This window comes from Alexandromys fortis, unplaced genomic scaffold (assembly GCF_014885135.2).
Source record: "Alexandromys fortis isolate MF-2015 unplaced genomic scaffold, M_Fortis_MF-2015_v1.1 scaffold_156, whole genome shotgun sequence".
NCBI classification, from domain to species: Eukaryota; Metazoa; Chordata; class Mammalia; order Rodentia; family Cricetidae; genus Alexandromys; species Alexandromys fortis.
Window position 1 is genome coordinate 544,373 of NW_026068028.1, and position 13,222 is coordinate 557,594.

The 13,222-nt window shown below is 46.4% G+C and overlaps 1 protein-coding gene across 5 annotated transcripts in view; it reads right to left on the reverse strand.

The window, feature by feature from the left end:
* The window catches only part of Tex2 (testis expressed 2), a 113,933-nt gene that overhangs the window by 33,550 nt on the left and 67,161 nt on the right, over positions 1-13,222 (reverse strand). For all 5 annotated transcript variants that reach the window (XM_050164248.1, XM_050164245.1, XM_050164247.1 and 2 more), the window contains 2 exons: positions 6,348-6,494; positions 4,103-4,202 (listed from right to left, as the gene is read on the reverse strand). In XM_050164248.1, the coding sequence (XP_050020205.1) occupies positions 4,103-4,202; positions 6,348-6,494 (247 nt within the window). The remainder of the gene's footprint in view (positions 1-4,102; positions 4,203-6,347; positions 6,495-13,222) is intronic.

Below are 13,222 nucleotides of genomic sequence, written 5' to 3' on the forward strand. Positions count from 1 at the left end.
CCAGCAACCACATGGTGGCTCACAACCATCTGTAATGAGATCTGGTGCCCTCTTCTGGCCTGCAAGCATACACACAGAAAGAATATTGTATACATAATAAATAAATATTTAAAAAAAGAAGGAGAAGCAGAAGGAGAAGAAGAAGGGCTATGAGTGTGTTTCTGTCAGTCATTTTGCCTTAATAAACCCCAGGGCCTTGGTAACTACCCCATCACAGCCACAGAGAACATGTGGTTTCACACAGAGGCCCCGTCTTCTTACTATTTGAGGTACTGGTCTTGACTCAGGGGCTGTGTGAACAGGGTACCTGATGCTTGGAAGGTATTCTAACTTCATTTCTGTTGCTGTGACACTCCCCTGACATAAAGCAGGGAAGAGAAGGTTTATTTGGCTTATAATTTCAGGCTGCAGTTCATCACGGCAAGGAAGCCAGGGTGGGAACACAGCAGCATAGTCAGGGACAGAGAGTCCATGCACGGTCCTTGCTTGTTCAGTAACTACTGAGCTAGCTTTCTCTATTCTGTTTGTTCGTTTGATTTTCAAGACAGGGTTTCTCTGTAGCTTTGGATTCTGTCCTGGAACTAGCTCTGTAGACCATGCTGGCCTCAAACTCACAGAGATCCGCCTGCCTCTGCCTCCCGAGTGCTGGGATTAAAGGCGTGTGCCACCATCGCCCAGCCTAGTTTTCTCTATTTTTACACAGCCCAGGGCCCAGCCTAGAAGACAGTGCTTCCCATATTCAGGATGGGTTTTCCTACCTCAATCAACAATTAAGACAACCTCCACAGATGTGCCACAGGCAAACCTGATCGAGATAATTCCTCATTAAGACTCTTCCTTGTTGAGCGTCACAACAGCCTAGAAGGTAGAGAGTCCTAAGACCCTAGCTCAAGGAGTTGGCCTCAAGGTCCCTGCTCTCAAACTTTCCTGTCCTTTAACCATGGCAGGGCTGGCTCTCCCTCTGAAAGTGAGCATCGACATCCAGGAACAAAACTTGAAAACTATGCTTCACCACCACCTGACCTCTTTATTTTCTTAAGGTTTTCTTTTTTAAGTTATTTTTATTTTATGTATATGGGTATCTTGCCTACACATATGTCTGTGTACCCATATGCATGCAGGGCCTCCTGAGGTCAGAAGAGGGCACTGGTCCCCAGAACTGGAGGTAGAGAGCAGCAAGTGCCCTCAGGAGCCATCTCTCCAGCCCTCAGGAGGGATTTTTCAAAAGGGCACAGCAGTCCCACAGGAGGAGCTTCTATTAAAGCTTCGGCTTGGTTGTATTTCCCATGTAAGCAAGCCCTTATTTTCACCTGTAGCCAGCTTTAGCAAGTTACCCCAGCTTTTAATTTCCCTAAAAGGGAAGGTTCTCTTGAGTGCAATGGAATCCAAAACCCCAAACTCACTGTCACATGCTGTATAATGACCTCTGGTCAAGAGTGGACCACATATAGGATAGCAGTCCCATGGGGTTCTATCACTTAGTAACAGGACTGCCACCTAAGGTTTGGGAGAAACGTACTCTATTGTTTGCACAGTGTGGAAAGTAATCAACCACAGTTGCACGAACATGCTACTGTTTTTGAAAAACACCTAAATGCATTCCTTTATGTTTATTTCTGTTTTGCCATCACACAGGCATCCTTCAAAAGTTTGGAAAAGCCTAATTTGATCAAATTCAAATAACCCCATAGGCTTTATATTTGGCTTTTTGTTTTTTGTTCCTTTCGTTGGTAATGTTTTCTCCCTGTTACACAAGCAGGCAGCTCTACACTTTGCCCTGAAAGGAGTTAAGTAAGCTTCAAGTGGATTAAAACCAGCAAGGCTTTATTCAATCTGCAGAGCTGAAATGTATCACCCCCCAGCTCCAAAAAAACTGGAAAGAAGCCCAAGACTTAGGTCTCCAATTAACCCACAGGCTAACCAAGCAGTCCTGTGTACGCTGTGTGGTTCAAAGTCACAGGGACACTCTTGGGTGCTGCAGCCTGCTGTGCCCTGCCCAGTGCCCTTTCCTTAGACATTTCTATTAACCCAGGTCAGGGCAGTGCTGAAATTTGAGAAGCTGTGAGCACGTGAGAAACCTCAACAGACAGATATAGATCTACAGTATTTACCTTTAAAAGCCCAGCTCTCAGAAAGTTTGTGCTAGCGGATAATTTAGAGCTTGGTACTAATCAGTTCCTGAAGAGACAGAGAACAAAGGGCAGCAGAGTTCATGGGTCAGAGTGCATTTGTACACTGACGGAGTGAAGATCTCTCAGCTACACAGCTAACACAGCAGTGGCACGTCTTTTAATGTGTATACCATACTGTATCAGATGGGGGAAGGGACAGAATAAACAACCTTGTGCCAGGTTAGAACGAATACACTACTTTCAGAGTCTAAATCTCTTTAGCTTGTTCTGTGTACCTCACCAATCTCAGCGGGACTCAGACTGATCAAGGTGCAGACAAAACTCGGGGGTTACAAGTGATCTCCTCATGCAGCGACCAGGTGGATTTGTGTCTTTCTCGAAGATCAGTACGTGTGCCCTGTCAGCTCAACCCTGCTAGTGGGATGCCCAGAGCTGCTGAGTGTAATCACAGAACACTCTCTTTGTAGTAACCACTATGAGTCACTGAAGATTCAAAATAATGACTTCATTAATGTGGTGAAAGTGGTCGACAGCCATAAAGAGAGCTGTTCTATATCTTATAAATTCTACAAAATATTGACTTCAGATACATGCCATTCTCCCAGAAAACTGTGTTTACTCCCCACTACCCTGCTCCTGGGCCACCTTGGGAATAATATTAAACATGGTTTAAGGGAAGGGGTTCCTTAAAACTGTGAGCTGAGTGGGCACAGTGGCACAAGCCTGTGAACTCAGCATTTGGAAGGTTGAGGCAGGAGGACAGAGGAAAGAAGGAAGGAAGGAAGAGGAAACTTGTGAGGTTTTCCCTGTGTGCCAACAGCTCTTCCTGTCCACCTGGTTCTCTCATCTTTTGTGTTTTACTAAATTCTTGCACACTAACCCTTCATCCTTTGAAGCCATGTGTTATAAAAGACATAGAAAGTTATGATCATTCTCATTATTCTATTTATATTCCTTCCACATTATGATCAATCTTCTCTCTATCACAAGAGTAGGCACAAATATTGTGCCCATGGCATGCCTAAACCCTCAGACCCTAGAGCTGTGCTCCAGTAGACGGACTTGCTCCTGAATACTGCTTTCAAATGTGTGTCCTCATCTTCCAAATCCTCAAGACCCACAACAGTGTAAGGAAGTTAAAGATGCAAGACATGTAGGTCAAAGATCTTACAACTTAGAAGATGCAGTAGGTGAGGCTGGGGTATAAGTGAAGACAGCAGCTTCTCTTGGAGTCAGAGCAAGGACAGATGGACACGTGGGGCCCATGAGAGCAGAGTGCAGCTAAAACCTAGCTCACTGTTTCATACCGAGGCAAGGGCTATAACTCACACAGGCCCTATCAACTGGCTTGAGGGTGTCTTGGGGCTGGAAAAGACCCTGCAACAATCTGGTAGACTAGAGTTAGGAGAGTCAGTTTCCTACTGTGTCTGTAAAAACACAAGTCACTTGGCACATATGTTTGTGTCTGTGTTAGGGAGGCTGAGGTACGAAAATCATGGGTCTACAGACAAACTAGACTACAGAGAGGCCTGAGAGCAGCCTGAGCTACACAGCAAGACTATCTCAACAATAATGAAAGAGCAACAAAATTAAAACAAGAGAAAAATGGTTGGTGAGATGGCTCAGTGGACAAATGCTCTTGTCATGCAAGATTAAAGATCTAAGTTCAAGCCCTAGAACTCATATAAAGGTAACGGAGAGAACCAATCCCATAGAGCTGCCCACTGACCTCACTCAGCATGAACATCCCTCACCTGCCCTCCAATTTCTCCCTCTGTGCCCCACCCCCACAGAGGCACATACATAAGTTTTTAAAAACTAGACAAATAATAAGAACGAAACTCACACTCCACATGAAATAGGGTGATTAGGACTTAGCTTCTTCTAGGCAAAAGACTTGGTGTCAAAACTACAGCGAGAGAACACCCTCATATAAATGGCCAGCTCCTCTCTAGTCAACTAAGAGTTACCTTGGTGATCAACATAAGGCTTGAAGGCCTGAAGAATTTTTGGCACAGCCACACCCATGTCAAGTTCTGTCAGCGTTAGCTCATTCATAAAGTAGGGGAGCTAGAGAAAAAAAAAAAAACAGTAAATGAGACAATTAGTAAGCTGGTAACCAAGCTAAGGTCAACCAGAGTTCCACATACTGTCTGAGGGGAGAGAAGGTAAGGGGTGGGGTCACATCTTCATGTACAGACCACAGAGGCAGAAACAAGTGAGCAGACAAACGTTATACTCTTGTAAAGCAGGAGGGGACAGAAGAGTGTGGAACTGGTGAGGAATGGCCATCTTGGTTAAAGAGGTGAGGAAGCACCAATAAGGAGCCACATTTGATCTGAGACCTTCCAGGTAGAAGACACACGTTACACGGGAGGAATGGAGAGGAAGAAATTGTTACATTTCTGGCAGGCAAATTTACCGCAAGATTAAAAATAAATGGGAAAACCAAAACTAAAGCCCAAACCCCAACTCTACATCCCATGACACTGGTCTGCCTATTTCCATCATCCTCCAATGCACCCATGGCTCCACCTGCTCTGCAAGTGCAGGACCGTGCAGACTGCCCGTGAGTCTGTGTCTACGGTCTCTCTAGCTTCAGGTTATATATGGTCATCAGGGCACACCAGTGGCCAGGGGAGGGGCAGCGCAGGAAATGTTAGCATCTGTCCTCACCCTTCCAGTGAAGTCTGACCTCCTTCAAGACAGGCAGCTCTCCTGCCAGAGGACTGGTAAACTGCTCTCCACCTTTGCCCCTACAGGGAGGGCCACAGCCCCCACCTCTGTTGGCCCAGGCAATCTGCAGTCTCCTCTGGCTGATCATCTGTTTCCTGGGCCTGACTAATCCCCCCAACTCTATCAGCAGGAATTCATCAAGAGGAAATGACATAGGAGCACTGCTGTCCTCAGAAATCCTAAGCCACCCCAAGATCACACTATGAACTTATCTATACTTCCTCTGGCTGGGTTCTTTCTTTCTTTCTTTCTTTCTTTCTTTCTTTCTTTCTTTCTTGCTTGCTTGCTTGCTTTTGCTTTCTTTCTTCTTTCTTTCTTTCTTTCTTTCTTTTCTTCCCCCCCCCCTTTCTTTCTTTCTTTCTTTCTTGACAAGGTTTCTCTGTAGCTTTGGTGCCTATCCTGGAACTAGCTTTTGTAGACCAGGCTGGCCTCGAACTCAGAGATCTACCTGCCTCTGCCTCTGCCAGGATTAAAGGCGTGCACTCTCACCACTCAACCAGCCTCTTTTTCTTTACTGGAAAGCTGGGGAAGGGCAAAGACTTGTCTGTAGAAAACAACCAAGCAAAAAAAAAAAATATTCTGTTCCTTGTCCAGAGGAAGAATCAAAACCAAACTGAAGCTTCTTTGTGTCCACATCTTTCTTTAAATCTAAGTTTACCTTATTCTGAAGTTTTCTTGACCGGGAGTCTTGAACTCCCTGAGAACACATGTGAAGCATCACATCAGTGTATGCTCTTCTACGACGACCCATAGGTTTCTGCTTCTCAAAGGAATTTATGGCTCAAAATGCTGCAGAGCTGCTGATGTAGGCTCCTGATCATGGGACTCTCAGTGAAGACTCAGGGACCAAAGTGCTCTCCCTGGGCCTTCAGCAGGCCAAAGACTTGCTTTTTGGGACTACCCCACGTCTCTGATTGGCAAACATGTCCTTTAATGGCAGTCATGAGGAATCCTTCGGTAGCTTAAACTCACTTTCAAGAAGACCTGGCCCAACACTAGGAGTGTTCCTTCAGCAAAGAGAGAGTCCAGTACAAAGAGACATCTGGCCGGAAGCAACAGTCAGTGGCGAATTCATTTAGAATGAGCACTCACTGTCCTAACTGAGAGAAGGAGGGCAACTGAGAAAGGGTCCTATGGAGTTCAGAATTTCCATGTGGCTTGGCCCACTGCAAAACTGGGCGGGCAGTTTAAGTTGTCTCTAACTCAGATCCGCTAGAGGAGTTCCTATTTTCCTAAACAAGCTCGGGAAGACCACCTAGGGAGGATAATGACATAGCAACCCTAGAAAAAGCAATCAGGACAGCTGACTCAGTCCCCAGATACTTAGTCACAGATCAAGGTCAGTTTGTGATCCAGGTCAAATGTGCTGTGCGTGTGTGGTATGCTTAAACCAAGGTGTGTTTGCATGTAGGACCTAAGGGGGCAGAACAACCAGAAATGAAGTGGGGAATCAGAGGCCTTTCGTATGAAAAGCGATACCTTAATTTTGCTAAGTTTCATCTGGATTTTCTTCGACACTAGATCAGACCAGTATTTCTCGCCTAAGAAGTCCCAAAATATTCTTCCAAGCAAGGCATTCACCCAGGCTTCTTGTTCTTCCTCCTCAGAGGGTGGGGCTTCTGGCAACTGGCAAAAGAAAAGACCAAAATTAGCTATCAGACAACTGGAGACCCAGACAGGTGCTTATTTTCATAAAGCCTCTGAAGGCCCCGCCTGTAGAAACGGAACATGTGACCTGTGCATCTTCCCTATAAATTACAAGTCCCACACCGTGCTGGTGAGCAAGAAAAGGAGAAACAAAATTGGCTGTCACAGCTGCAACCTTCTTTGTCTACTTTCTGCTTTTCCAGCCTCCTATGATCGAGCTAACACTCCACAGCTTAGACAACTTGTCCTGCCTGTGCTTCCCCTCCCCGCTAACCTGATTTAACGAGCTATCAATCAAAGCCCGACTATCCTTCTCCCAGCTGGGCTGGGGCCTACAACTAATTGTCAAGTACACCTTGACCGGGAGGAAATGAGTTTCCAATGACCAGGACGCAAGCTCAGCCGGATCTGGGCAAGGTCAAGACATTCTTATGGTGCTTAAAAATGCTGACATTCACATGGCTGTACTTCTGAGATAGGGTGACCCTGAAATCTCTCAGGATGTGACAAAGAGAGTAAAGACCACAGGGATGGATGAGAGCACGGCACTCAGGACAGATGTTCACCCCAGCCCAGCAAACACCCTCATGTCCATCCCCTACCCACACACAATCTGTCAGAAACATCTGTTGTGACCAGTGGGTAAGCAGTTCTGTCTCCAACTTCCCGGGTTAGTCGCTAGACTATGGAATCCGGCCTAGGGTGGGTCAGTGGTGGGGGTGGAGGAGGAAGGCAAGCAGCAGCAGCTATGAGGGGACCCTGAGGTTTGTTGGCGAGCATGTGCTGGTGGGCTCAGCACTTACAAGGGGCAGCACTGGTGCTGTTAACCATGGTCACACACAGGCCAATAGCAGGCACCTTAGACCACCACACTCGTGCGTCACAATACCCCAGAAAGACAGGAACCCTGCTTCCATTTGAGGAATGGGAGGTCCCTAGTCCACGACTGCTGCCTGACTCTGTCACGAGGAGAAGAGGGGTCAATGTCTCGCCAATGAGACAGGCATTTACAGAGGTATCTGAATTAGACCACAGCCTTATGCAGAAAAACAAACACTTGAAAGGAAAGGTCAAAAGATCTCCAAGTGCAGCAGCCTGAGGACGGCTCGCATTTTCCCTTTGTGCTTTATATAGACATGTCGGGCTGCACACGCTATGCTCCTCTCTTTCATGCATGTGCCACCATGACCTGTTCTGTGCAATGACTGTCCCACCTGGCTATGTGCCTAGGGCAGTGGCATGGCACACAGGTCGTTAGGTGCCAAGGATCTGACCTTGCAGGTCTGACTGGTTGGGAGAACCCCCACGGTCTTTGTCATGGGACAGTTCTGAAGCTGCGACTTAGGGTCTGACCCACACGAGCCACACAGACTGCTCAGCCCCCATGCCATATCCCAGCTGTGCCAGTTCTCTTTGGGAATGCGGGAGTGGAGAGCTCACTTTCATTTCCCAGTAACACATCAGCATCTAGGACATGTTCTAAACGCCTCAAATCTGGGTGTTCAAGGGCTTTCTTATGGATGTCAGTGACTCATTAAAAACAAGTGGGCCGGAGGGGCAGCTCAGCTAAGAGAACTTGCTGCTCTCCAGTGGATGCACTCTAGGCCTCCACACCCACTGGAGGCTCACAACAACCTTCACCGCCATCTGACACCCTCTTCTGACCTCCACGGGCATCCCACACACATGGCATTCACACATACACATGCTAATGCTAATAAAAATGTTTAAAAACACCCTTGTTCAAAATTGATACATGTTAGCTGAGAGGTAGTGGCGCACGCCTTTAAATCCCAGCACTCAGGAGGCAGAGCAAGTTCTAGGACAGCCTGTTACACAGAGAAAGCCTGTCTTGAAAAAATGAAAGATACATTGACCCTTACATTTTAGAGATGACTCTACCTCACTCTAGAGAATTCTATGTGTACTTCCCTAGCTCTGACATGACCTTAGATATTAACCAAGACATTTTCCACCAAGATCTGGATGGAAGAATAAAAGCTGGCATAGGCAACTTCTATTTTTTTTGTTTTTTGAGACACTGTTTCTCTGGGTTGCCCTGGAACTCACTCTCTAGACCAGGCTGGCCTCGAACTCACAGAGATCTGCCTGCCTCTGCCTCCTAAGTGCTGGGATTAAAGACATGTACCACCACCGTCTGGTGGCACCAGCAACTTCTTAACTATACCACAAGTGTGCGTGCATGTGTGTGCACATGTGTGTGTGCTCACTCCCCATACACAAACACACACACACACCTTGAGCTACCATCTTCAGGCCAAGAGTAACAGGTGCAACATGTCTGAGGTTTACCCTATGTGCAAGCTCTTGAAGAAACATCACATGTCTGTGGAAAATGGCCCCCAGGCTACTCAGGCAGAGTTAAACTACTACCCACGTCAGACCCACATCATTTTTAGTCTTGTGGGCTACATAGAAGAGGTTACCTTGTCCATTCTCAGGAGGGAGCACGTGCCCTCTTTCAGCCTTTCTTTATAATGCTCCTCTTCACAGGAAACAAATTCCACCAAAAAAGCAGCAAAAAACAAAGACTATTTCACAATGACATCCAAGCCAGTGGCATATGATGTGGCAAAACGTCTGAGGGGAATTGACAAGCAAGTCGTTTTTCCTTTCTCAGCTCTTGTAGCTAAGGCAGGCCTCCACAGGAGCTGCAGAGTACTGACAACGCATCAAAAGGGCTTCACCAGTGCAATCTGGACTCCACAGCCTGAGAATGCATTCCCAATGACTGTCATAAAATCTGAAAGCTGAATGAATAAATGTGCATACACTTCCTAATACTGCGGTGGCTGCAGGGAGAAACGTGAGGAGAATGCCATTGTGCTGCCTGCTCCTCCCTCCACACGGTTAGGAAGGGTACTCTCCCAAGCACAGCTTCCAAAGATAATGTCTGTGGACGCCGACATTGCGAAGATGAAGCAAAGACACCGAGACTGTCTGTGTAGCTCGTGGAGTCCTGTATTTAAAACGAATTTCTATGCTCAGTGTAGCACAGATGGACTCCATTTTAAGGGAGGCTAGGGGTACCTTTCTGCTCAGAGAGAAAGCACAGCACGCAGGGCTGCTGTCTCAAGGTGGCACATGTGACATGTGGCAGCCTGGCCCAGACACAGCAGGACACTTTCTTCATGCTTGTGTACTTGTTTCTCCTGATTTTAAAACAATGCATATTCATTATAGACCACACACATGATCTCTCTCCCCAGACAGAACAGAAACATTTTCGCTGCCACTGCCCTCATACACCTTAAAGGCCCAGGATGACTTCAAACTGGCAATCCTCCTACTTCAGCCTCCTGAGTACTAAGATTACAGACACACATTACTGAGCCCAGTTTTAGTCTTTTTCCAGGGTATCAGTAATGTAAAAAAGGTAAGTAGCAAGCATGCCCCTTTAATCTCAGCACTTGGAGGCAGAGGCAGGCACATCTCTGAGAGTCAAAGACCAGCCTGATCTATATTGTAAGTCCCAGGCCAGTCTGGGCTACACAGTGAAACCATGCAATCTGGCTCCCCTCTACCTACCTCCCAAAAATGTTTGATAAGACAAAGTCTCGTGTAGCCCAGGCTGGCCTTGAATTCATCCTGTAGCTTAGGCTGGACTTTTACTTCTGATTCTCTTGCCTCCATCTTCTAAGTGCTAGAATTACAGGGCTGTGACACCAGGCCTGACCGATGTATCAATACCACACTTTCATTTTAAGGACACTCCCTCCCTGGAGACAGGGTTTCTTTGTGTAACAGTCTTGGCTGTCCTGAAACACGATTTTCATTATTTTTAAAATTTTGTGTGTTTAGGTATGGATACTCAGGTGCCCAAATAGGCCAGAGCCCTGGAAGTCCAAAGGTGTTGGATCCCTTTGGAGCTGGAGTTACAAGCAGTTGTCAGGGACTGAATTTGGGTCCTCTGCAAGAGCAGTGTGCACTCTGAACTGCTGCACCATCTCCCTAGACCCCATATGCTTTTTTAAAAAATTTCTATCCAGATCCTTGGCCTATTTTACAAATTAATTTTGTATATATGAGTGTTTTGCCTACATGCATATCTGTGTACCATGTTCATGTCTGGTACCTGTAGAGGCCAGAGGATGCTTAAGATCCTCTGGAATTGGAGTTACAGACAGCTTTGAGCTGCCATGTGGATGCTGTGACTTGAATCTGGGTCCTCTGGAAGAGTAGCCATTGCTCTTAACTCTAGAGCCATCTCTCCAGCCACCTGATTGATTTGGTTTGTGTCTTCATGTTCATGTGTATACAAACATGTTTATGAAGGCCAGAGGCATTCTCTGGATGCTGTACCTTAGGCTTCCCACCTTATTTTTTGAGACAAGATCTCTCCTTGGACCCTGAGACACACTGGGTAGGCCAGAATGGCTGGTCAGTGAGCTGAGAATCCACCTGTCTCTGTCTCCTTGGGGCTGGGATTACAAGCACATGCCACCATATCTGGCTTTTTTATGTGGGTTCTGGGATTCAAATTCATGCCATCATGATAGCAAGCAAGCACTTACCATCCAAGCTTTCATTCTAATCCTCTTTACACATGTATGTGTGTATACAAACATGCATGTGTGTATGTAGAGCCCTGAGGTCAATAATGGGAATCTTGGCTTCTTCTCTACCTTATTAGTTTATAAAGATTTATTTCTTAATGGGTTGTATATGTGTGCTTGTGTGTGCGTGTATATGGGGGGGGGGGAACACTGAGCACGAATGAGCTACCAACTGAGGCCAAAGGGCCCTTAGCCAGCTAGAGCATGACAAATATGGCTCTGGCAGGCCTTGCCCTTCTCCCCCATTCCCTCTGCCTTGCTAACAGCCATCAGGGAGGCAGAGATTAGGCAGGACTTCTGGGAACAGAGAGGACTCAAGAGAGGAAGAAAGGTAGAGACGCCAGTAAGTCGCCAGCCAGAGATGGAGGAAGCAGCATGAGCAGTAAGGAGAGACGAGGTAACGAACCACATGCCAGAATGTAGATTTTAAAATATGGGTAAAGCCGGGCAGTGGTGGCGCACACCTTTAATTCCAGCACTTGGGAGGCAGAGGTAGGCGGATCTCTGTGAATTCGAGGCCAGCTTGGTCTACAAAGGGAGTTCCAGGACAGGCTCCAAAGCTACAGAGAAACCCTGTCTCGAAAAACCAAAAAAAAAAAAAAAAAAGGTAATTTTAAATTATAAGAACTAGTTAGGAACAAGTCTAAGCTAAGGCCAAGCACTCATAATTAATAATAAGTCTCCATGTCATTATCTGTGAGCTGGCGGTCCTGATGATAAAGTTCTACAGTGGTCACTAATTAAAGATTTTTTGGGTATTGTTACCTAAGGTTTAGCTCCTGAGCTCCAGAGACCTAACGCTGATCAGCGAGCCAAGTCATTAAGCATTAGGCAACACAACTTAAAGGGAGATGAATGTGTGGCTGTGTTCACGACACTCTGGAGCCCTACCCTCAGGGACAGAAATGTTTTGACCATGATCTATAAGAGGGAGCAGGACAGGGAGATAGCAGGAAGTGGAGGAAAATAGAACAAAGTGTCTCAAGTTCCCTTCTATGAAAGAGGGGACATGTGAACCTGGGTGAACATCTGGGTGGTAGCCAAGTCTGAAAACATAATAGAGCAACTTGAGGAAATGTCAAAGGTTCTTTGTGTCTCTGACCCTGTTAAGGCCTTCCTTTCAGACTTATGATGGTGGAGGTAATATGGACTTTAGGAAATGCCCTATCTTCGGCAGGAAGAACAACATTGACAATACCTAGAAGATCCACCTTTGGTGAGGTCAGAGAAATGGGCACTGCCATACCTTCCTGGTAGGAATTTAATACCAGTGTAACCAATAGGATGGAATTTGGCAATCTTTAACCGAAGCACACGTGCATTCACCTCTGACCTGGTAATACTGCCTTCAAGGTTTCACCACTGAGGTCACTCCCGACAACATGAAAACACACTCACATGCTACTTATCCTGGCACTGCCAGAAACTGCAAAACATTGGGAAAAACCTTAAACTATGGAACACCCATTGCAGTCTCTGGATCTGTTTAAAAAGAGGAGAGTGAATTCTATGAATGGATACAGAACAATTTCAGAACGTATTTGTGAATGGACCAGCAATGCTCAAAGAATATCCACAGTACACTAAACTTTGGGTAAAACAGAAGAGGAAATGATACACAGACAGCAAATCAGATGCTCAGGGCACTTGCCTGTCTGGGAGTGAATGGGGGCAGCAGAGAAATGGGGGAAAACAAATGGCTTCAGATTTTTGGAACCATGTTAGTATTTCATAGGATGGGAATCATTTGCCCAAACCACAAAATTAATATGAAATTGGTAAAGTACCAGCTCTGCTGACTCATACAGTAGTATAGGAGCACTGCGTAGGACAGGAGCACAGTATAGGACAGGAGCACCGTGTAGTACACAGGAGCACCATGTAGGACAGGAGTACCATGTAGGACAGAAACACCATGTAGTACACAGGAGCACCGTGTAGTACACAGGAGCGCTGTGTAGGACAGGAGCACCATGTAGTACACAGGAGCACTGTGTAGGACAGGAGCACCATGTAGTACACAGGAGCACTGTGTAGGACAGGAGCACAGTGTAGTACACAGGAGCACAGTATAGGACAGGAGCACCGTGTAGTACACAGGAGCACCGTGTAGTACACAGGAGCACTGTG